General features: G+C 42.1%; 1 protein-coding gene across 3 annotated transcripts in view; it reads left to right on the plus strand.

Annotated features, from left to right (window-relative positions):
• Nucleotides 1-26,003, plus strand: part of PARD3B (par-3 family cell polarity regulator beta) — a 616,262-nt gene that overhangs the window by 560,622 nt on the left and 29,637 nt on the right. For 2 of the 3 annotated variants that reach the window (XM_037913130.2, XM_043524854.1), the window contains one exon: nucleotides 17,866-17,945. In XM_037913130.2, coding sequence (XP_037769058.1) covers nucleotides 17,866-17,945 — 80 coding nt within the window. Of the gene's footprint in view, nucleotides 1-17,865; nucleotides 17,946-20,738; nucleotides 21,100-26,003 lie in introns of those variants that run through there. The other variant, XM_037913131.2, reaches the window with a different exon arrangement.

Consider the following 26,003-nt stretch of genomic DNA (forward strand, 5'->3'; position numbering starts at 1 on the left):
GGCTGTAGCATGTATTTGGGTAAGATCTGAACCATTCGTTAACCTGGGAGGTAATGTGTCCGATCCTTTGGGATTGGTAGAACCTTTTCTTTTATATGATGAAATAAGTTTTACAGAAATTTTCATCATACTCGACATGGGTACCTGGATGGAGGCCTGAGGCTGGATCACTTTAAGGGAACTATGTTGTTTGGACTTCTGAGTAACCAGCAAGGTAATAAAGAAGCTGTTTTATGCTAGCTTGGTGAATCTAAGTATTGGAATAGCCACCAGCTTTTTGGGGTTTAGCTGCCCCATTCTTTGCAGTTCACCCTAATTGAGTGACCACAGCTGGCTCCCCACTAGGACCCCGGTCACAGTGGCATAGTCGGCAGGATACACATTACCACAGGTTAATTGGGTTTTTGGATCAGAACCACATGCTTGTCAAAATTTAATTTTGATATTGGAGGGTTTAAGGATTAAAAATCAGTTACAGTGAGTGACCCATGGTCAAGATCCTGACAGAAAAAGCCTGGAAGAATTGTGTTTACAGAGACAGTTGTATTTTAAGCAAAAGACCCCAGAGCAGGAACTGAAAAATCTGCTAATTGCCAGTGATAAGGAAGCAGACCCATCGAAAATGCTTGCCATAAGAGACCAGCACCTAGAACTTGAACAAAGCAAAAAATAGCTGATATGGAAAGAGAAGCTGCTGAAAGAGAACCCCTGTGTTTTGAACATGAACCAAAAATGGCATATATTCGATTTCAGGAACTAGAAGCTAAGGCAAAAGTGGACAGACTTAAGTTCCAACTCAAGAGAATAAAGGAATAACAGGAACTGTATCATACTGAAAAACCAGTTTCTCTCAACAACAAAGACTGGGGTAGAATCTATCCAGTTTGTAACAAAGTTGGTATGTTGTTTGACTCTAAGCAGTTGTCTGTGTGTAACCAAATTTACCCCAACACTGCCACCTTTTATGTAAATGCTTTTACTGTGAGCTCAGGTGAAGGTAACCCCATAACTTGTGCAGAGAATGTAAAAGTCAATGGTAAAAGCTGTTTAGGGCAAATTACAGCTTGTAACATCACTCTTGTTAAAGCAGATCTTGTCAAAGAGGAAGATTATTTACCAAATCAGAGTGTGGATATTGTAATCCTCTATGAGTTTACTTTAAGTGTACCTTTAGCCATAATCCATCTTGAATGGAATGGTGTTAAACATGAAGTTATAGCTGGTGTAAGGAAGTTATTGCCTCAGGATCTTTTGATTGGGCATGATATTAAAGCTTTGTTCAGTCAGGTTGACATAAACCAGTCACAGGAAAGAAATAATCCTGAATCTGTGTCTATTAGGGGCAAGGATTTGCCTATGGAGGGTTTCTCCAAATGTTTGTCTGAGGAAGATAACTGTTTATCTGTGCAAAGAAGCAGTGCGTATGTGGAAAAAATTTCTGTGTCTCTGTCTGGTATCTCAGAAGTGAATCTGGCATTAGATAAGGCTCAGGAAGATGTTTCTCTAGAGCAAATTAAAATTGGTGATCAGGTTAAAGCCCTAACTGAGGAAGGAAAGGGTGCGTTCTTGGTGAGTGATACATTGTTGGCTAGTAAAGCTTGGGAAGGTAAGCCTGACCCAGGTAAAAGTGATGTGCTTAAAGTAGCTCAGTGTAATAAGACAGGTTTCAGAGTAGCAGCCGTGTTAGTCTGTATTCGCAAAAAGAAAAGGAGTACTTGTGGCACCTTAGAGACTAACCAATTTATTTGAGCATAAGCTTTCGTGAGCTACAGCTCACTTCATCGGATGCATCCGATGAAGTGAGCTGTAGCTCACGAAAGCTTATGCTCAAATAAATTGGTTAGTCTCTAAGGTGCCACAAGTACTCCTTTTCTTTTTGTAATAAGACAGTATTTGTGGAAAACAGCAGTTTATCTGGTAAGGGAGGGGAAGGCAAAGAACGTTTAGATGAGCCTAGGCTGCCTTCTGAGCTGATGGCTTTATCTAATCAGCAGTTTGGGAAGGCAAGGTTAGTAGAACATGAGTATCCCTATACCTTACCTGTTACCAGTGTGGAGAATTGTGACAGTGAAGGAAATGTTCCTATGTCTGTTAGGGGTAATGACTTGCCTGCACCTGCTGCTCACTGTAATTTATTTTAAGTTATTATTAATACTGGATCAGGGACAAGAGAGAGGGAAGAGCTGGGGGGCTCTGCAGCCCCTGTTCCCAGGGGTGGCTCTGGCTGGGGTGTGCCCCCCGGGTCCTACGCTGTCCCTGTTTAACAATGACTGTAAGGTGGGGGAGGCTTGACCAGGCAATAAAGTTATTTAGTCTTTAAAAAAAAAAGGAGGGGGGGGGGGAGCTACCCAATCTCCAAGCAATTGTCCGTGAACAGCCCTGTGTGCTGAGAGAAAGGAAAGGATATCCCAAGCTGTTTGTCTGTTAAAGGGGAATGTTTCTCCAGCTCTTTTCTGTTTGCAGAGCAGACAGAAGAAGCCTGTCAGCCTATGATGGTTGAAAATTTATCAGCTGACCCAAAGCTGGTCCTGGATACAAGTTAAGCCCAGGAAGGAAGTGTTCCTAAATTTGTGTCTGCTAGGGATGGTGACATTGTAACTAGGTTGCGTCCAGTTAAGGTCATAAATAGCTCCCAGAGACCAAGCAATTCTGGTGCTTCTATTTTGCCTGTTGCTAGTGTGTTGCTGAGTAAAGGTATGACAACTCTGTTTAACCAGGTTGATATCATAGCCAGGGCACAAGGAGAGCATGAAGGTGATTTACTAACAGTGTAGAAACTTGTAACAAGGAGGGAACGATTCCTATGCTTGTGTGTGGCAGAGGGAGGGAAAGAAAGTGCTTCTGACTTTTTGTCCAGTGAGTCTATCAGCTTGCCTCGTGATGGGCCAGAGGTGATTCTGGATTTAAGCAAAACCCAGAAAGTGTCTGTTGTTGCTCAGGAAAATGTTCCTTTCGAGCAAGCCCTAGGTGAAAAGGGTAAGGGCTGAATTTCTGTGAAAAATGGGTTGTTGCTTAGAAAGATTCCTGAAAAGAAAAATCTTCAGGGTAGTTTTTGCAAGCAGTTTGCTGCAACTGATGGGTGTGGAAGTGATTTGATTAATTCAGGGTGAATCACTGTACTGTATAAAGAAACTAGAATGCATCCAGTGAAGTGGGCTGTGGTTCACGAAAGCTTATGCTCAAACAAATTTGTTAGTCTCTAAGGTGCCACAAGTCCTCCTTTTCTTTTTTTAGAAAGCAACAGTTTGTTTGAGAGGCTTGTTTCAGTTCCTAACTGCCAGACTCTTTCTGAGGTGTATAGATCCACTGACTTTGCTTTGGAAAGACCCAGGGCTTGTCTACACTGGCAATTTACAGCGCTGCAACTTTCTCACTCAGGGGTGTGAAAAAAACACACCCCTGAGCGCAGCAAGTTTCAGCGCTTTAAAGCGCCAGTGTAGACAGTGCCCCAGCACTGGTAGCTACGCCCCTCGTGGAGGTGGGTTTTTTTAGAGTGCTGGGAGAGTTCTCTCCCTCTGTTGCGCAGCGACCACACAAGCCCCAGCAGCGCTTTAGTGTTGCAAGTGTAGACTAGCCCCAGTGTGGATAGCTTTGAGGAGATTTCAGATGGAATAAAAATTGTTAGGGAGTTTAAACAGCCCTGTAAGCTTAACCAGCTTGTTGGGAAGACAGTAGTGTTGGAACAGGACTGTCTCCATGTTGATTCTTGAGTAAACAGTCTGTATCTCAGGTTCAGAGGGAAGACTGGACAGCTGAATCTGCAGAGCAGGAGGACAGTTGTGCAGTTAATCTCTCGAGAATACAGGGGATAGCAAGTAAACTCTCATCTCTAGACACTTGGGATATGTCTTGTAGTCTCTTTATGGACTTGACATCTGATTCCATGTGGAAGCAGAGGTTGGTCATAGAAGGACAAAAGAACCTTGAGCCTAACATGCTAGTGAAAATGGATGGTATCTCTTTAAGACAGAGTCCAGCCTTGGAATTGGTAACAGATAAGGATCTGAAAACTAGTAACCAAACTAGTTTCAGAGTAACAGCCGTGTTAGTCTGTATTCGCAAAAAGAAAAGGAGTACTTGTGGCACCTTAGAGACTAACCAATTTATTTGAGCATGAGCTTTCGTGAGCTACAGCTCACTTCATCGGATGCATACTGTGGAAACTGCAGAAGACATTATGTACACAGTACTATATATATATATATATATATACCCAAACTAGTGCCTGCGTTGATGCAAATGACCTGACTGACTGAGGGGAGAAAGACCTGCCTGTAGCTGTTAGCAAAAAGGACACACCCAGCTGGCCAATGAATTCTGTTAAGCAAAAGAGCTCAGATTCTGATGCTGCAGAACAGGAAGAAAGGGAAAAAGTTTATCATGCTAATGAAAGCCACAGGTTAACCCTAAAATGCCAGAACCACAATGGTATGGCCAAAGGCGTGGCATGACAAAAATAAATGTAAATGTACCCCTGCAATTAATTTAATGTTAATATTAATGCTAATGTTAACTTTTTTGACTAATATGTTGCTAATACCAAGAACTGTAAAAATGTTCAATGTGCCTAATCTTTTGGAAAAACCCTTGAACATGTTGAGAGTAATACATAAAAGCACACTTTATGTTAAAAGACCTTGTGATACTTAACATTTTACAGTTAGTGCCTGTAACTAATCTGGAACTGTACGCAGAAGAAAAGATGTGGCAAACCTAATGTGCTATATGAGAAGGGAAACTGAGGCACACTACCATATTGCTTTCATGGCTAAATACCAAGATTCCTGCACTATGAAGAATGTTAATACCTCCATTGAGTTGTTGCTAATTGGGTTCCAAACATTTGCCAAAGCTTGTATAAAAAAATTAGCTATTTTCTTCAGCTCTTGGCAAGATCACATGAAACATACAAGAATTGTGCTTCATGAGTAGATCCAATCCACTATTGGTCTAACCAGGTTTTACCTTGGGTTTGTAAAGGGATTCAACAATATAGTTAAACATGATTTTAATACACCATTTTGGTTATATACTGATACTTCTAATGTTTGGTTAGAAGCTGTAGCAATACAGAACCAAGAGTGGGCAATTGCTGTGATGCATTCAGCAGTGTCTGAACCACCACTTCCTGCACCAATTTTGCGTTGGGGGTGTGACGATATCTGATTAAAATATGACCATATGGATCATTGTTGCAACCACTGTTATATATTTGCAGCAAACATTGTTCAAAGGTTGTAGAGTAAGATGTCTATGAAAAGATTATGATTTGCTGGTTATGATTATGCTATCTGTATGCATGTATCATTTTTGTATTTAAAGTTATACGTATTGGCTTTACATCTGGATTTCAAATGTTTGCTCCTGGGGTAACGCCCATGAAGTAATGAACCAGATATGTCATGTAAGATATCTGCAAAGATGTCATAATTTGCCAGATATGATAATCTGTTTTTATGTTTGTATCACCCTTGTGTTATGAGTTATAGATATGTACGTATGTATGTCCGTATTTCAAACTTGTGCCATGCTTCTGAGTGACACCCCCAGACAGTTTGGCATCAGCACTGCCTACCCTGTTTGCTGGCCCATTAAGGACCATCAGCTACACAACTGACCCATCGAGAGAAGGCAGATACACCTTATGACTCAGCAAGGCATGCAGGGAAATGCCTCTGAAGAGAACTCTAAGGCTTCCAAGCCATGTGCTGGGCAGTTTGTGTTTGAAACAAAGTAAGGACAGGCCGCATGGCAAGAGACTATAAAAGGCAGCTGCCTCTTCTCCATTTTGTCTTCAGTCCTGCTTCTTACCTCTGGAGGAATTTTACTACATACTGAAGCTGTGAACAATGGAGTCAATGACCCATCCAAGCTGTGGATGTACTCCAGAGACTTGACCTAAGCCAGCAGTTTATTCCATCATTGCTACAAGCCTGAGCCAAGAACTTTGCCATTACTATATGTAATTGATTCCTTTAACCAATTTTAACTTTTCTTTTTCTTTCTATAAATAAACCTTTAGATTTTAGTTAATAAGAATTGGCTGTTGCGTGTATTTGGGTAAGATCTGAACCATTCGTTAACCTGGGAGGTAATGTGTCCGATCCTTTGGGATTGGTAGAATCTTTTCTTTTATATGATGAAATAAGATTTACAGAAATTTTCATCATATTCGATGTGGGTACCTGGATGGAGGCCTGAGGCAGGATCACTTTAGGGGAACTGTGTTGTTTGGACTTCTGAGTAACCAGCAAGGTAATAAAGAAGCTGTTTTATGCTGGCTTGGTGAATCTAAGTATTGGAATAGCCACCAGCTTTTTGGGGTTTGGCTGCCCCATTGTTTACAGTTTACCCTAATTGAGTGACCACAGCTGGCTGCCCACTAGGACCTCGGTCACACTTACATTTACACATCTTTTTCTTTCATTACACTCACTTCCTCATTGTGGATTGAATTATAGCACATGTAATATGGATCTCTTCACAGTTTTCTTCCTCAGATCAAATTCAGATTCCACCTGCCCATGGAAATTAGGAAAATTCTGTGCTCTACTAAAGCAGTATCTAATGTCTATCTGTATTCATCTCATGCTAAAGTATGTGAATTTAAAACCGTGAAAAGTCTAAGTATCTCCATCTTGTGTTTTAATCTCTTCCTCTAGTATGTTGGCTTTTTTTTTTTTTCTATTAAAAGGTACAGAGGAATCACTATGCCTTTTCTGCAAGTGAGTTGTTTTTACAGCAAAACCCTTGTTTGCTACTGGAAATTATTAATGGAGGAAAATAATGCTTGAACAGCAAGATTAATACTAATTATGCAGCAAAGAAGTCTATCTGGCACATGGCAGAGAAATGTAGAGATGCTATACAGGATCGGAGGAGTGGTCTATATAATCTGTTTTCTTGTCTCCAACAGTGGCAATTATCATATGCTTAAGAAAAACAAGTATAAGAAATTCTGAAGTGGGAAATTATGGTATAACCTACTAATATGGGAAGTTTCTTCCTAGTCCCTTCAGAGATTGATTGATGCCCGGAAGCATGAAGGTTTATATCCTTTCCCGACTTTTAGAGATTTTATTATCTTTACTGTTGTAACTCTAGATGTTTTCATTATCCATACAAATTCCAATCCTTTTTTTAAAAAATCTACTAAATTATTGGCTTCAATTAAACCTTTGTGGCAATGAGTACCTCTGGTTAATTGCTCATTGTTTTAAAAAAGTATTTCCTTTATCAGTTTTAAATGTGCTACTCTGTCAGTGTGATTGAGTGCCCCTTCTTGGATTTTGAGAGAATAAATAAATGCTTAATCTGTCTATTGTATACAATTAGGGCTGTCGATTAATCGCAGTTAACTCATTCAATTAACTCAAATATTAATCATGATTAAAAACATTAATAGCGATTAATCACAGTTTTAATTACACTGTTAAACAATAGAATACCAATTGAAATGTATTAAATATTTTGGATGTTTTTCTACATTTTCATATATATTGTATTCTGTGTTGTAATTGAAATCAAAGTGTATATTATTTTTCATTATAAATATTTGCACAGTAACAATGATAAAATAAGTAGTTTTTTTCAATTCACTTCATACAAGTACTGTAGTGCAACCTCTTTGTCGTGAAAGTATAACTTACAAATGTAGAAATTTTTTTGTTACATAACTGTGGTCAAAAACAAAACAATGTAAAACTTCAAAGCCTACAAGTCCACTCAGTCCTACTTTTTGTTCAGCCAATCACTAAGACAAACAAGTTTGTTTACATTTACAGGAGATAACACTGCCCTCTTCTTATTTAGAATGTCACCAGAAAGTGAGAATGGGCATTTGCATGGCACTTTTGTAGCAGGGATTGCAGGGTATTTACGTGCCAGATATGCTAAACATTCGTATGCCCCTTCATGCTTCAGCCGCCATTCCAGAGGATATGCTTCCATGCTGATGATGCTCGTGTTAAAAAAAAAAATGCATTCATTAAATTTGTGACTGAACTCCTTTGGGGAGAATTGTATGTCCCCTGCTCTGTTTTACCCTCATTCTGCCATATATTTCATGTTATAGCAGTCTCGGATGATGACCCAGCACATGTTGTTCATTTTAACAACACTTTCACTGCAGATTTGACAAACGCAAAGAAGGTACCAATGTGAGATTTCTAAAGATAGCTACAGCACTCGACCCAAGATTTAAGAATCTGAAGTGCCTTCCAAAATCTGAGAGGGACGAGGTGTGGAGCATGCTTTCAGAAGTCTTAAAAGAGCAACACTCAGATGCAGAAACTACAGAACCCAAACCACCAAAAAAGAAAATCAACCTTCTGCTGGTGGCATCTGACTCAGATAATGAAAATGAACGTGTGTTGGTCCACACTGCTTTGGATTGTTATCGAGCAGAACCCATCATCAGCATGGACACCCGTCCCCTGGAATAGTGGCTGAAGCATGAAGGGACATATGAATCTTTAGCACATCTGGCATGTGAATATCTTGCAACACCGGCTACAACAATGCCATGCAAATGCCTTTTCTCACTTTCAGATGACATTGTAAACAAGAAGCGGGCAGCATTATCGCCTTCAAATGTAAACAAACTTGTTTGTCTGAGTGATTGGCTGAATAAAAAGTAGGACTGAGTGGACATGCAGGCGCTAAAATTTTACATTGTTTTATTTTTAATGCAGTTTTTTTGTACATAATTCTACATTTGTAAGTTCAACTTTCATGATAAAGAGATTGCACTACAGTACTTGTATTAGGTGAATTGAAAAATACAATTTCTTTTGTTTTTTTTACAATGCAAATACTTGTAATAAAAAATAAATATAAAGTGAGCACTGTACACTTTGTATTCTGTGTTGTAATTGAAATCAATATATTTGAAAATGTAGAAAACATCCAAAAATATTTAAATAAATGGTATTCTATTATTAACAGTGTGATTAATCATGATTAATTTTTTAATCACTTGACAGCCCTATATACAATTCATTGTTTATCCTGTCCTCTCAAATGTTCATCTTCTCTCTAAATTTAAACAGTCCTGATCTTTTCAATTCTTCTTCATAGGCTGTATTTTAAAGAAGCCTTATTGAGGGCGCAGGAACAAACCATCCCGATGTGCAGAAAGAATAGCAAATATGGCAGGCAACCAGCTTGGCTTAACAGTGAAATCTTCAGTGAGCTTAAACACAGAAAGGAAGCTTCCAAGAAGTGGAAACTTGGTCAGATGACTAGGGAGGAGTATAAAAATATTGCTCGAGCATGCAGGGGTGTAATCAGGAAGGCCAAAGCACAATTGGAGTTGCAGCTAGCAAGGGATGTGAATGGTAACAAGAAGGGTTTCTACAGGTACGTTAGCAACAAGAAAAAGGTCAGGGAAAGTGTGGGACCCTGAATGAATCAGGGAGGCAACCTAGTGACAGATGATGTGTAAAAAGCTGAAGTACTCAATGCTTTTTTTTGCCTCAGTCTTCACAGACAAGGTCAGCTCCCACGCTGCTGTCCTGGGCAGCACAGTATGGGGAGGAGGTGAACAGCCCTCAGTGGTGAAAGAACAGGTTAAGGACTATTTAGAAAAGCTGGACATGCACAAATCCATGGGTCCAGATCTAATGCATCCGAGGGTGCTGAGGGAATTGGCTGATGTGATTGCAGAGCCACTGGCCATTATCTTTGAAAACTCGTGGCAATCAGGGGAGGTCCTGGATGATTGGAAAAAGGCAAATATAGTGCCCATCTTTAAAAAAGGGAAGAAGGAGAGCCCGGAGAACTACAGCCTCACCTCAGTCCCTGGGAAAAACATGGAGCAGGTCCTCAAGGAAACCATTTTGAAGCACTTGGAGGAGAGGAAGGTGATCAGGAACAGGCAACATGGATTCACCAAACGAAAGTCATACCTGACTAACCTGATTGCCTTCTATGATGAGATAACTGGCTCTGTGGATATGGGGAAAGCAGTGGACGATCTTGACTTTAGCAAAGCTTTTGATTCGGTCTCCAACAGTAGTCTTGCCAGCAAATTAAAGAAGTAGGGATTGGATGAATGGACTATAAGGTGGATAGAAAGCTGGCTAGATTGTTGGGCTCAACGGGTAGTGATCAACCGTGATCTAGTTGGCAGCCGGTATCAAGTGGAGTGCCCCAGGGGTCGGTCCTGGGGCCTTTTTTTTCCAACATCTTCATTAATGATCTGGATGATGGGATGGATTGCACCCTCAGCAAGTTCGCAGATGACACTAAGCTGCAGGGAGAGGTAGATACACTGGAGGGTAGGGATAGAGTCCCGAGTGACCTAGACAAATTGGAGGATTGGGCCAAAAGAAATCTGATGAGGTTCAACAAGGACAAGTGCAGAGTCCTGGACTTAGGACAGAAGAATCCCATGCACTGCTACAGGCTGGGGACCGACTGGCTAAGCAGCACTTCTGCAGAAAAGGACCTGGGGATTACAGTGGATGAGAAGCTGGATATGAGTCAACAGTGTGCCCTTGTTGCCAAGAAGGCTAACGGCATATTAGGCTGCATTAGTAGGAGCATTGCCAGCAGATCGAGGAAAGTGATTATTCCCCTCTATTTGACATTGGTGAGGCCACATCTGGAGTATTGTGTCCAATTTTGGGGCCCCCACTACAGAAAGGATGTGGACAGATTGGAGAGAGTCCAGTAGAGGGCAGAGAAAAATGATTAGGGGACTAGGGCACATGAGTTATGAGGAGAGGCTGAGGGAACTGGGATTGTTTAGTCTGCAGAAGAGAAGAGTGAGGGGGGATTTGATAGCAGCCTTCAACTACCTGAAGGGGGGTTCCAAAGAGGATGGAGCTCGGCTGTTCTCAGTGGTGGCAGATGACAGAACAAGAAGCAATGGTCTCAAGTTGCAGTGGGGAGGTCTGGGTTGGATATTAGAAAACACTATTTCGCTAGGAGGGTGGTGAAGCACTGGAATGGGTTACTTAGGGATGTGGTGGAATCTCCATCCTTAGAGGTTTTTAAGACCCAGCTTGACAAAGCCCTGGCTGGGAAGATTTAGTTGGTGTTGGTCCTGCTTTGAGCAGGGGGTTGGACTAGATGACCTCCTGAGGTCTCTTCCAACCCTAATCTTCTATGATTCTATGCTTCCAGTAATTTTTCACCATTTCTACTATATTCTATAGGATAATTGAAAGTGAGCACAGTATTCCAGCTAAAGCCTTAGCGTTGATTTATTTAATTGTACTATAAAAGTTTCTGCATAATTCTCTATCCTATTCCTTTTGCATTCTAATATTTTGCTTGCTTTTTTTGACCATTTCTATAAATTGAACAGAGGTCTATAGTGAACTCTCCACAGTGATGGCTAGGTCTTTTTTCTGAGTTAATACAGTTAATTATTTATAGTTAATACTAAGGCAAGCAAATACTGTGTTTAAAACTTATTGTGTACCAATGCTTGGACTTGAAGATCAACTTTGTTCTTACTAGTTTGTGCTTGATCTGATAAATTAGTCCTTCTAAAACAAATTTTTAGCCTAACTAATCCCAAAGAGCATAGAGACTGATACAGAACCATGGTTACTATTCCCAGAACATAGCTAACAATTTAAAGAGGCAGACATTTCCAGTGCAATAACTTTTTCCTTTGTCTTTTCATCAGGTCAATATCTTCTTTCAGAAACCATTTTACTTTTGATTCAGTAATATATCATCTTTACTGATGTGTAGACAAATGGGAAAAAGGAAATGAGAAGGGATGGCTGAGTCTTTAATTAAAGACACGGAGTTTGCTCTTTGAGCTTATTGGACAGTTCTACCTGGGGTGCAGAGAATCATCATAGAGCCCCATGTTTTTCACAAATGTGAAAGAACATGAAATAAAACAAAAAACTAACCTCACAGCAGCAGCTCCTGTGTGGTGGGGCTGGGCTCTGCTCCAGGTGTTGTGACCTGGTGCACGGGGTCACACTGCCACTCTGGGTTGCACCAGCCACCCACCAGGATGGAAGAGTTGCCAGGCCAAACCTGAGCACAACAGTGATCCCATGCACCAGGTCACACCCCCCAGAGCGGGGAGGCAGGCCTAGCACCACTGCACAGGAGCCACCACTGCACAGTGAGTGTCAGGCAGGCTCATTCTGCAACTGCAGGGCCTCCCGACCACCCCACCTGGGCCTCCCATGATAAAACGAAGTCAAACAAAATTCCACCCTAATGAAATGAAAAACTATAAAATGAAAAAGGGTTTCACAGGGGTCTACTCATCCGCTACGTGGGGCCAAATTTGTGCAATTGTATCCACAATTAGTTTCTATGGTAACTGTATCTCAGAGCACAAACACAAACAGAACTGGCAGGAGGCACCTGATTTCATTTTCTCTGTTCAGAAACAATCAGAAGATTGATGTTTCAGGCTGTTCCAATGCACACATCTCATGTAAGTACTTCTTACTTAGATAGTGACTACATAAGTTCTTCTTGGTAAACACCCAGTAAATTTCATCATTTCTTCTTGCTGTACATTGACTGCTGTTACACTCTAAGGCCGTGTCGACACTACGAAATTAGATCGAATTTATAGAAGTTGGTTTTGTAGAAAGCGTTTTTATACAGTCGATTGTGTGTCCCCACACAAATGCTCACAGTGGAACCGTCAACTTCTGGAGCGTTGCACTATGGGTAGCTATCCCACAGGTCCCACAGTCTCCGCCCGCCCATTTGAATTCTGGGTAGAAATCCCAATGCCTGATGGGGCAAAAACATTGTCATGGGTTGTTCTGGGTACATATCATCAGGCCCCCCCCCCTTTCTCTCCCTCGCTCCATGAAAGCAACGGCAGACAATCGTTTCATTCCTTTTTTCCTGGGTTACTCGTGCAGATGCCATACCATGGCGAGCATGGAGCCCGCTCAGTTCACCGTCACTGTATGTCTCGTGGTTGCTGGCAGACGCAGTACTGCATTGCTACACAGCATCAGCTCATTGCCTTTTGGCAGCAGACAGTGCAGTATGACTGGTAGCCGTCGTCGCCGTACTCCAGGGTGCTCTTTTAGCCGACCTCGGTGACATCGGTCAGGGGCACCTGGGCAAACATGGGAGTGACTCAGCCAGGTCATTTCCCTTTTAAGTTTCGTCTCATGGAGATTCAGTCCTGCCGGCAGTCCTACTGCACCGTCTTCTGCCGAGCACCCAGGAGATGATGATGGCCAGCAGTCGTACTGCATCATCTGCTGCCAGCAAGATGTATAAAGATAGATGAAGTGGATCAAAACAAGAAGTAGACCAGATTTGTTTTGTATTCATTTTCTCCTCCCTTCTTCCCTCCCTCTGTGAAATCAACAGCCTGCTAAACCCAGGGTTCTGAGTTCTATCCTTGAGGATTCTCTTTCTCCTTCATGCAAAGCCACCCCCTTTGTTGATTTAAAATCCCTGTAAGCCAACCCTGTAAGCCGTGTTGTCAGTCGCCCCTCCCTCCATCAGAGCAATGGCAGACAATCATTTTGCACCCTTTTCCCTGGATTGCCCGAGCAGACGCCATAGCACAGCAAGCTTGGAGCCCATTCAGCTCACCGCAGCAGTTATGACCATTGTAAACCCCTAGCGCATTATCATGCAGTTTATGCAGAACCAGCACCTGAAAAACCAGGCAAGGAGGCAACGGAAGTGCGGTGATGAGGACATGAACACAGATTTCTCTAAAACCGCAAGGGGTACTTTTCAATGGTGGTGCAAGCACTGGTGGATCACAAGGGACGTTTCACCAACAACAACATGGGATGGCTGGGAAAGGTTCATGATGCTCACGTCTTCAGGAACTCTGGTCTGTTTAAACGGCTGCAGGAAGGGATTTACTTCCCAGATCAGAAAATAACTTGGGGATGTTGAAATGCCTATAGTTATCCTTGGGGACCCATTTGCTACCCCTTGCTCCCATGGCTCATGAAGCCCTACACAGGCACCCTGGACAGTAGTAAGGAGCTGTTCAACTATAGGCTGAGCATGTGCAGAATGGTGGTAGAGTGTGCATGTGGACCTTTAAAGGGTCGCTGGTGCACTTTACTGACTCGCTCAGACCTCAACGAAACCAATATTCCCATCGTTATTGCTGCTTGCTGTTTGCTCCACAATCTCTGTGAGAGTAAGGGGGAGATGTTTATGGCGGGGTGGGAGGATGAAGCAAATTGCCTGGCCGCTGAATACATGCAGCCAGGCACGAGGGCTGTTAGCAGAGCACAGCAGGAAGCACTGCACATCAGAGAACCTTTGAAAACCAGTTTCATGACTGGCCAGGGTACTGTGTGACACTTCTGCCATAGTCTTTCAGCTTCTGCAACCTTCATAACAGCAGCGCTGTTCTCTCCCATACCAAGCAAAGCACGTTGAGTTGGCCATTTAGTGCTGCGGTTTTCCTGTTAACGTGCCGCAGCAGAAACCAAACTAACCCCCCCCCATCCAATTCTCTGGGATGATCACTTTACCCCTCTCCCCACCACATGGCTGGTATCAGGGAAGATCCCTGCTAGCCAAATGCGAACAGCTCAGCGCCATTGCCCCCCCTCCACCCCACCGCGTGGCTAACTGCGGGGAGGATTTCTTTTCAGCCACAGGCAAACAGCCCAGTAGGAACGGCCACCTCTGAATGTCCCCTTAATTAAATTCCCCTATTTCAACCAGGTTACCATGAACGATATCACTCTCCTGAGGATAACACAGAGAGATAAAGAACGGATGTTGCTTGAATGCCAGCAAACACCGGGACCATACGCTGCTAGGTTTTGTCATGCAATGATACCAGATTACTTGCTGCTAGCATGGCATGGTAAAGTGTCCTACCATGGAGGACGGAATAAGGCTTTCTCCCCAGAAACCTTCTGCAAAGGCTTTTAGAGTACCTCCAGGAGAGCTTCATGGAGATGCCCCTGGAGGATTTCCGCTACAGACTTTTCCAGTAGCTGTACTGGCCACGAATGCATCCCAAGTGCTCAGGGCTACTTAATCATTAAAATACGCTTGCTTTTATAACATGTATTGTATTTAAAAAGGTACACTCACCAGGGGTCCTTTCTCCGGCTTCATTGGATTGGGAGGGTATTTCAGTCAGGGTGATAAAACGATCCTGGCTGTCGGGGAGAATGGTGTGCTGTGTGCTCTCAAGCTCATCCTCTTCCTCCTCATCTTCCCCGTCCGCAAAATCCTCAGCCATGGCAGAGAGTACCCCATCATCGGAGTCCACGGACACGGGTGTGGTAGTGGTGGCAGCCCCCCCTAGAATTGCATGCAGCTCAGTGTAGAAGCAGCATGTCTGGGGCTCTGTCCCGGAGCGTCGGTTTGATTCTTTGGTTTTCTGGTATGCTTGTCTGAGCTCCTTAAGTTTCATGCGGCACTGTGTCGCGTCCCTGATGTAGCCTCTGTCCCTCATGGCTTTGGAGATTTTTTGAAATGTTTTGGCATTTCGTCTTTTGGAACGTAGTTCTGATAGCATGGATTCCTCTCCCCATACAACAGTCAGATCCTGTACCTCCAGTTCGGTCCATGCTGGAGCTCTTTTTCGATTCTGGGACTGCATGGTCACCTGTGCTGATGAGCTTGGCTGGCCAAACAGGCAATGTGATTCAAAAGTTCCCGGGGCTTTTCCTGTACACCTGGCCAGTGCATCTGAGTTCAGAGTGCTGTCCAGAGCGGTCACAGTGGTGCACTGTGGAATAGCTCCCGGAGGCCAATACCTTCGAATTGCATCCACATTAACCCTAATTCGAAATGGCGATGTCGATATCAGCGCTAATCCCCTCGTTGCGGAGGAGTACAGAATTCAGTTTTAAGAGCCCTTTATGTCGAAAAAAATGGCTCCGTTGTGTGGATGGGTGCAGGGTTAATTCGATTTAACACTGCTAAATCTGACATAAACTCGTAGTGTAGATCAGGCCTTAGTAGGCTTAAAAGTAATCACCAGGAAATTTGCATTTTGGCTTAGAATTTGGAATTAACTACCTGTGTGTATCATTTATCCTGTATTCTCTATCATGCATCACGCAGGTAGACCGTGTTTTACATGATTTTTATGCTCAGTAAACAAAAGCTTAAATCTGTTTTCTTTGCTTTGCTTTTCCGCAAAAAATAGCAAAAAGTTCTGGGATTGTCTATCACCTGAGTACCCATCTATTTAAGGAAAATTACCAAACTGCTCAAATTAGAAGTGTGAGAACAGCTGAAGTGACTGTGAATTTTTGTACTTACTTTCTATATAAAGCGTGTGTCACTTTTACTGGTGGAAAAATGAACAAAATAATCTGTTCGGCCTTCTACTCTCCTTATGAAATCTAGGACAGTGATATTTTTTTTTCCCTAAGTGAGGCACTATTAAAGTAGGTTTATTTCAAATCAGAGATGATTATTTTCTCGTATTCATCAACCCCTTAAGGTCCCCTTACCATTTTGATTCAAATCAAGAGGCATTAGCCATGGGCCCCTCCAGAATAGTTGTTCGCTTAGCAAAAGACTGGATTATTACTAATATTCGCTCCAGAATATTAGGAGGCAGACTTGGCATAATGCTACTAGTCTACAATAATTCCTGAAACTCTCTCTGCCTAGCAACTTAATCTGATAATACATCTGTTTACCCTGGACTTGTTTTTTGTTATGGATCTTTCTAGGAGATATTGTACATGAAAACATTATATACAGGGGAATAAGCCTAATTACAACTCACTGCACAAACTTTCCATCACGACAGGTTTTAAATCTCTTTAGTGAAACTGACGTATTGTGCATAAATGACAAGATTGACAGAAGGGTGCTCTCTAACCTGTAGAATGTGAAAAACATGTTACTTTTAGTTTGTGTTTCCTCTTTTTATAATCAGACATTTACAGAAAGCCGAGTGTGATTTATTCTTTTCTTCTTAATGAATTGTTAAGAAGTGTTCGAAAAGGCATTAAATCTTCCTTTCTGCCATTAATCTGTGAAGGGGATTTTTAATGGCCTCACGGTATATTGCTTTATAAAACTGCTGATTCTAGCAGTGCCAGAATAGGACTACATACTAATGTAGGAAACACTGAATGCAGTCAGTGAGCCTTCTGCATTTATGGAGGAAAAGACTAATAGCTCCATTTTAACAAGGCTCTTAACACTTGGGCCATCAGCAGGCATTGAGTGAGTGAAATTGAGAGAACTCCTATAAGCTAAAAGCGTCTAAGTTCAGCATTCTTACCTCAGTTTGAGTCTTCCTGATAGGATTTCACATCCAGCCAACTACAGCTGCCATCTTGAAAACAAACCAAGTAGCGAGCTGATGTTTTCCCTGAGCGCATTAATGCTTCACTTCTGAAACGACACTAGAGCATGATAAATGCACTGACCTCCCTGTTGGATATTCAGCTTTACAACAGTGTTAGGGAAAGCTTCTGGATTTGTGTTATGAATGAAAGCAAAGGTTGTTTATATCGCATTTTTTACTGTAGAAAAATTGACAACAGATGATAAACAGATCTGGAACTAGTATGTAAACTCATTCTTTCCTTTGAATAATGTGTGCATTACTCAGCAATATTAAAATGCTTTTATTTAATCAGGTTTATCTCCTGATTTTGCTGAATTACAGGTGGGAGACTAACCTAAAAAGTTTACAGTATCCCTGCTGGCCTGCTGCCAAGGGAACCACACTGAGGACCTGTTCTAAACAGTCCTTTGATATGGAACCCTTTCTTGTTAGCAGTGATAAGATTAAGTATGGGATTTGTGGATTCTCTGAGCCCTTGCCTTTCTTTTGTTGATTTTGGCACCCTGCAGCATCATTTGTTCTCTGATTATCATTTTGAGATGCATTGTCAGTAACTGGTGTGTATAATTGATCTTCATCTCTAATTACTCTTCTCTCCACAGGTGTCTGGAAAAGGTCCAGATGGGAGTTCACACAATCTCCACTTTGAAGGGATGGAAAGGCAATATGCATCCTTACCCAGGTACATCACTGAGGCTTCCTTGTGCACTGATTCTATCTGCATAGAACAGCCGTCTGGCTCTGAAATGAGAGATTATGTTGCAGTTTTGTCTCACTGCCTTCTGCTGATGATTTAGTGCCATCTTTATAACTGTATTAATAATTTAGACAGTTGATTTTTAAAAAAATAAAGTCGTTCTCATTGAACATGTCAGCAAGAGTCATGATCCACAGGGAAAGAACATGACAATGAGGAAGCTTAGTGTGCTAGAGTTATAGCAGGTCTTAGCAGGGCATAACTGTGACAAAGTTTATAGTGCTAAAATCATAACTGGCAATGACAGAGCATTGCTGTGAGGCATCTGCACTGCAGCCGTGACAGCTCCTACAGTACCACCATTGCTGGAAGGAAAATTTGACTAACAATCCTGTTCCAATATGGTAACTATATACTGTAACTCAACTCCATTGGAAATGAGAAAGAATTCTTGGAGGTTTTGGGGTTTTTTTATGAATAACTTTAGTCTGGAATCAGCAGGGCGTGACAAAGAGGAAACCTTTCAAAGATTACAATCCAGGTTCTGTGAGAGTTCTAATAGCAGAGTGTGAGAATTAGCAAGCTAGAAAAAGAAATAAAGAAAGGTTAGAGCAGTGGGGAGAAAATGAAAATAGAGAATATTTACCCTCCAAGCATGCTAAGCAAGAAAGTGGATCTTAGGTAGAGATGTGGAGGAGCAAGTTTTCCTAAATGAGGGTGAGACAATCAACTAGTGCCACGTTTCCTGAGGACCCCAAAGGGCAGGCATATCAGTGCTGGTATCTGTGGGAAATAAATGAGCGTGCATTGTAGCTACATCTTTTCTTCTATTTTTTCCATTTGACTGTTTCTAAATGTGTTGTTGCAAAGGCTGATTGACCTTAATGTAATAAGACATACCACTGTGAACTAGAATATAGAGGTTTCAGAGTAGCAGCCGTGTTAGTCTGTATTCGCAAAAAGAAGAGGAGTGCTTGTGGCACCTTAGAGACTAACCAATTTATTTGAGCATAAGCTTTCGTGAGCTACAGCTCACTTCATCGGATGCACACTGCATCGTATGCATCCGATGAAGTGAGCTGTAGCTCACGAAAGCTTATGCTCAAGTAAATTTGTTAGTCTAGAATATAGAGAATTTCTCAATGCTTGAAAATAATTAGATCTCTTTTCGAAAAGCTGTTTCACAAACTTCAGCATTGTTGGACTTAAGTAAGTACTTTTTAATGTGTGCTGTGTTGTTTAAACCACAGAATGCACCTGTGGTTCAATGGCTGCCTATTATTGATTCGTGTTGGTGGTTGTTTGCAGTGGTGGTCTAGTGACATTGGTCCCGGGATATTAGCGAGATAAGGTGGGTGAGGTAATATCTTTTATTGGACCAACTTCTGTTCGTGGAGGAACATGCTTTCAAGTTCCACAAAGCCTCAAAGGACCTGAAGAAAAGTTCTTTGAAGCTTGAAAGTGTCTCTCTTTCGTCAACAGAAGCTGGTCTAATAGAAGTCTCACCCACTTATCTCTCATATACTGGGACCAACACCGTGGCAGCAACACTGCTTAATAGCCTGCTGTTTGATTCTTAGCAATGGTTTTTATATTTTTTTCTGTTCTCATCCATATATATGTCCAATCCTTTTTTCTGAATCCTACTAAGTTCTTGTCCTCAGTTATACCTTTTAGCAGCAAGTTCCACAGGTTAAGTATATGTAGAGTATTAAAAAAAAATTCACCTTTTTATCAGTTTTAAATCTTACTGCCTTTCATTTTATTGATCAGCCACTTGTTCTTGAATCACAAGAAAAACTTGAACAGCAATGCCCAATATACCTTCTCTGCCCCATTCATTGTTTTGCCTTCCTCTTTCATGTCCTCTCTTATTCATCTGCTCTCCAAACTAAACAATCCTGTTCTTTTCAATCTCTGTAAATATGGTATTCTTCCTATGCCTCTAATCACTTTAATTACCTGTCTCTGAATTCCCTCTTATTTCAGCTCTATCTTTTTTTGAGCTAGGATGACCAGAACTGATCACAGTGTTCCAGATATGAGCATACCATTCTTTTATATGACATTAGAATGTTTTCACTGCTATTTTCCATCCTGTTCTTTTTGTATCCTGTGTCTTGTTTGCTTTTGTGAGGGCTGCTACATCCTTAGTAGGCAATTCCTGTGAGCTATTCACAATGACACCCAATTGTTTTTTCCTGAGTACTTGCATCTGACTCAACCCATTAATCTCCCCATGTTCTTCTCAAAACCTCAATTTCAGCTAGTGGAAACTGGACTCCATACCCTAAATCTCGACAGGGCTTTGAGGGTTTAGCTGGATAGGACGGGGAATTTAGGAAGTTATCACGACTTTCTATGGCCTTTGGGGATCAGTGAAAAGAGGGGGTCACTTCTGCTCAGTGCCTGTCTAAGAAAATTAGGCTGTACCATGAGTCACACTGTACTTTAGTTGGGGTGTCAGTACCTCATGGTCTTAGCACCCACACTGCCAGGGTTCATGCAATATCAGTAGTTTGCCTCCATAATGCTTCCATCACGGAGAGAGCAGAGCATTGGAGTGATGTGCTCTCGACCACATGTGTTGTTCAACAGACGGGCTGCTGTGTTCTGAACCAATTGTAAAGAGCTCTTGTAAGTTTACTTCTCTGAAAGCACCATAGTAATCAAGGCCAGAGATCATAAATGAGTGGGTCACTGGGCAAAGTCTGAGTCCAGCAGAAGAGGCTGCAGTCTTCCTGGCAGCCACTAATGGAAATGAGGATTATTTTGCAGAGCTGGCCGTTTGAATATCCGGAAGTACAGAGGAGTCCAGGTGAAAACCAAGGCCGAGAACTCTGGAAATCTGCCTTCAGATCGTTAATAACCTATTTTATATGGAAAGCACTCAGCTACGAGGAGGAATGGGCAGCAGTACAAAACCTTAAGATAGATCGATGTCCTTATCGAGGTGGCATGTTCTTCAATGTATTTCCCTCTCCCCACCAGTATCCCCTCCTTTTTTCCAGGGCTCAGCTTTATTCACCTGCTGCTCATCCAGTTGTTAATTCAGTCAAGCCATTGGACACCTGTGGGAGGGTGCTGTTTCCGTCTGATCTGGATGTGATGTATAGCTGAATGTCATCTGCACACTGCTGGCATTTTATTCTATGCTGTTCTTATTCTCTATTAGAGATCTCGCTCAGCTGCCCATCACTGACTGCAGCCTGATTGGCCTGTCCCCAGCATTATGCAATCGTCTTGAGTTTTCCCAAAGCTCGTCGTGGGAAAATGTATCCGATGAAGTGAGTTGTAGCTCACGAAAGCTTATGCTCAAATAAATTGGTTAGTCTCTAAGGTGCCACAAGTCCTCCTTTTCTTTTTGCGGATACAGACTAACACGGCTGCTACTCTGAAACCTGTCATGGGCAGTGTGATCAAACTGGGCATCTTGAACATTGTGGAAAATTTGTAAAAAATGTGGGCAGTCTGATCTAACGGTAAATTATCAAAATCCTTCTCACCTTCCTTTTATCAGCCAATCAGTGTAAAAAAGGTGTAATTGCATGTAAACAGCTGGCTTTTAGGGCTAGAAAGGGGTGGCGGAATGGGGTTGCAGAGACCATTTCCTAACAAATTAAGCACATTTCTAATCTTACATCGTTTTATAAAAATAAGTCTCTGTCACCAGCATGTGGGACTTACCTAAATTCACCAAGCAGACAAGTAAAGCTTCAAAAGTTCCAGGGAAGAGGGGAGAACACTTCTGCAAGAGGAAGGAAAGCATCCGGGCTTGGGCTGTGGCTGATTTCTCTTGGGAAAAAAATCAGCACAATAGCTGGAATAATTAGATGCCCTTGCAATAAAACTGTTACTGCTACCTGGCAACAAGCAGGAGCCATGTTGGAGGGCATGAGAGATTGGAATGAACGAATGAATAGAGAGCTTTGGCATCCCTCTGAAATGGGCACGAGAGAACTAGGGTTACCATCACATTATTTTGAAAAATATGCCGTACGTTCCCAGGGCACCCATTCAACTCTGAAGGTGTGCAAGGCTACCTACAAAGAAGGCATGATTGTCATTGGTAGCATACCCAAGCTTTCCTGCTATATCTTTCATTAAAGTTCAAATCCCAGTTTTAAAACACCCGTGGCGCTTTGCCCTGTGGCCTTATGTTTTCATCTCCCTTCCCTCTGGGTGCTGAGAAGTTTAACCAAAGCACAATGGATCAGATTCTTAGCTGGTGTAAATCAATGTAGCTTCACTGGCTCATGACCTCTATTTTAGAGCAGAATTAGAGAAAATGCGGTTCTGTAAGTGTGTTTGCCTTTTCAACAAAAGAAGCAAAGAATTTAAAATATATGGAGGTAATCCTGTTCCTGTTGAGCTCAGTGACAAAAACCCTGCTGACTTTGATGGGAACAGGATCTGTTGTATGTAAGGTTATTTTTTAATTAAAAGTTGAAATACTTCTGTCTGTTAAGAAAAGTAGGCAACAGCCTTAAAAGAAGCTTTAATATGTGGCTAGCTTAATCAGTAGCCAACTGAGTTATGTGGTCAAGTTTTTATCGAAGCTAATATCAGATTATAGGCTTTATTTGAAAACATCTGGAGAGACGCAAATGTTATCTACTGAGTTATTGGTGTGTTACTATGGCAGGCTAGTGGCAGGTCCCCATCTCATACTGCACTGTGCTATATCATCTCCGGATGGAAGCAAAATGGTAAAGGCAGAACATAAAGCTTTGCAAGAAAGATACAGTTCTTGGCACTCAGCAGCTATGCGATGCCCCAGGGCTAAGCTGAGTAGTGCTGAATGGTATTATTAAGCAATGTTAAATCTTCAAGGACTTGATTCTTAGGCTCCGCGGGGGACTATTTGGGAAATAGGAGCATGGTTATAGTATGAGGAGAGCTAGAAAAATATTTTTGTTTGTTTGTCTTCAGTAACCCACCTCTCTCTCTTTCACATTTGAAGTATTTATTTGGTTAAACCAGTGGACAGATATGCACCTGAAGCTGGTTTAATTGCTCACAGGGTTTTTTTTTGCACTTCAGTTTCATTGCGGTCTGTCATAATGTAAGCTATAATTTTGCTCATGGCAGCCCCAATTGGAGAAATATTATGTCCTAAGCATGAAGAGTTATTCCTTTCTCCTAATGGATTCGGAAGTAGGCTCTGACTAGTAACTAAGCTGTCAGTCACTAAAACAGACTCAGGGATTGGTGATGCTGTGATATATACCACAAATCTCAGCCCCCTTGCTAGTAAGAAATGCTGATGTCACAAAAAGTCAATGTTTCAGTTCCTCAAGGTTCTTCATATGATCCAAAAACAAGCATTTGAGGCAAAAAGAACATTAAAAAATAACCGTAAAGACTACAAAATAAATTCAGATTGTATCGATCATTTCCGTGGCCAAGGAGAAGAGGGCTGAGCAGAATGGCACTTTCACAAGTGTGTTTATGTTCAATATAATATGTACCCCAAAGATGGGAAATCTATTAATGTAGTCATTAAAGAAGTGGCAGCGCAATGCATTGCCTTTGCCAGGAGACTCATGTTCAGGATCCGCTATGCAACTTGCACTTTAGGTCAGTAAATAAAAAGGGTATCATAGATTCCAAGGCCAGACAGGACCATTGTGATCATCTAGTCTGAGCTGCTTAATAACACAGGCCCCTAGAGCCTTACCCAGTAGTTTCTGCATCAAGCTCATAACTTCTGTTTGAGCTGTGCATGGGTGGCCAAACTGTGGATCATGAGTCATGTGCGGCTCTTTACCGTTATGGTGCGGCTCGCTGAGCCACCCCATTGTCCACCTACCAGACTTGGGGTGGGGGGAGCTCAGAACCTCAGCCTTGCAGTGGGGTGGTAGGGTAGGAACTTCTGTCCAGTGGGGAGGGGGGCCTTGGGGCTTGAGCCCCACAACGCACCAGCCAGGCCTTGGGGCTTCAGTAGGAGTGGGGCTAAAGCCCCGAGCTCCGGCAGGCATCTCTTGTGGGGCTGAAGCCCGAAGCTCCAGCAGGTGTGCCCCAGCTCTGGAACTTCTGAAGATTGTCGTATGCAGCTCAGAGGGTCAGTAAGTTTGGCCACCCCTGAGCTATGGAATGTCTTATACAAAGATATTTAGTCTTGATTTTAAGACTTCACTGATGGAGAATCTACCACTTCTCTAGGTAAGTTGTTACACAGGTTATTCACCCTCAGCATTAAAAAATTGTGCCTTGTTTCTAGTCCAAATTTATCTAGCTTCAGCTTCCAGTCATTGGATCTTGTGCCTTCTTTTGGTTAGATTAAAGAGCTGCCTATTGTCAGAAATCTCTGCTCAGGTAGGTGCTTGTGCACTGTGATCACCTCATCTTTTAACCTTCTCGTGGATAAATTAAAGAGGCTGAGCTGCTTCCGTTTCTCACTAAAGGCATGAAGACAGCATCGCCAAAGGGGTTGGAGCCTTCCCTGCTGGGACAGTTTGTGAGGCAGCATTGAGAGTCATGTAGGCAAAAGCCATTTCCCACCATTCTGGGCAAAAGAAGAATTTCCGTAACAGCTGCCCTCATAAAGGAGGCCCTCACAGAGACAGACAAGAAGCGTAGGTTCCTCACCCAGCTCTACTGGCTTCCTCATCAAGTTCACACTAGTTGCCATTATTTCGAGATGGTGAAGTCTGTTTTTGCTGACAAGTCTGCTCTCATTTTACAGGTCCACTGCTTTTCTCTTGGGTACTGCAAATAACTCCCCACCTCGCTTGTCCCTTCATAACCTTCAACTCTCATCTCATCTGCACTTCCGTGCTGCCTTCATCTTCTGGAATTGCCTCTCACTCCCATTGTACAAGGCAACGACCCTCTTTCCATGCGAATAATTCCTTAAAATTCCTTTTTTGAAACCTGCTTCAGTAAAAAGGTCACCTGCTAATTAAAAATGGCTATCTTCTTGGTTAGAACGGCCATGTGGCTCATCCAGTGCATTGTTTGTTTGATTTTTATTGTCTGTCCCATTTAAACTGTAAACTGCTCTCCTTTGGTATACAGCTAACCAAAAAAACATCACTGTCTCCTATGATATCATTCCTGTGATATTCTACCTAGTTATCTTCTGACACCTTTCCTAGTGCTTAAAACTTATCTGCTCTTCTGTTTTCCTTTGTTTGTCTCTTCAATTAATATCTGCATTATACACTGCCTTGGAATTTCCATTTGCTTACTGCAGCATTGTTTTTAGCACATGCAGGAGGATGGCAATGATATTACATTCAACAGATGTGTACTCCAAGTAATGCCAGTACTGGTCATGGGCGCCACTGCAACTTTAGTAGCAATAACCTGGGACAAAGGAGAGTGCACAGAATAACCCATATGTTGTATGTTTATAAATGTGTCGCTCTCGCCAAACTTTTACTAGCAATGAAATAATTTATTAATCCAAGTCCAGACAGATCTTGAGAATTATCAAAGGTCTGTTCCGTCATGGAGGCTGTGTTACTGAGTATATCTTACGCATTTGTACAAAGCTAATCTCTCAACTTCTGATGTTCAGTAGAATATACTTGCCTGTTGCAGTCATCATAGAATTTGAAATGTTCACATGGAGGCTGAAACAACTCCTTTTTAGCTGCATTTATTTTTTCCCACAAAATTCTGTAGAGAGGTAGGCAACTTTCTCATCTTGGGATAAGCAACAATTAATCTGTATCCCTCCCTCTTCCACTCCCTCTTCCATTACTGACCACTCTATCCTTTATCTAGTTTAGTGATATAGTACTAATGTATTTTGATGTCCATTCTTGTCCTTAAGTCACTGCACTGTAAACTGTTGATTGTCACACAGATTATGTGGTCACACACGTATCTAAACTCGTTAACTTGCCTCAAATCTTAACTTCTACTACCACACATGACAAATCTTGAAAAATCAATAAAGTTCATGAACAGTGGAGGATTAAACTCCCTCATCCTTTCAATCAGTTTTCCCAGATAGAAAATACAGTCCCAAGCGCCTCTCCCTATTGTGTCTCCTGCCTATCTGAATGACATCTCTGACTCCACCTCACTCCT

The sequence above is a fragment of the Chelonia mydas genome, chromosome 11 (assembly GCF_015237465.2).
Source record: "Chelonia mydas isolate rCheMyd1 chromosome 11, rCheMyd1.pri.v2, whole genome shotgun sequence".
Taxonomy (NCBI): Eukaryota; Metazoa; Chordata; order Testudines; family Cheloniidae; genus Chelonia; species Chelonia mydas.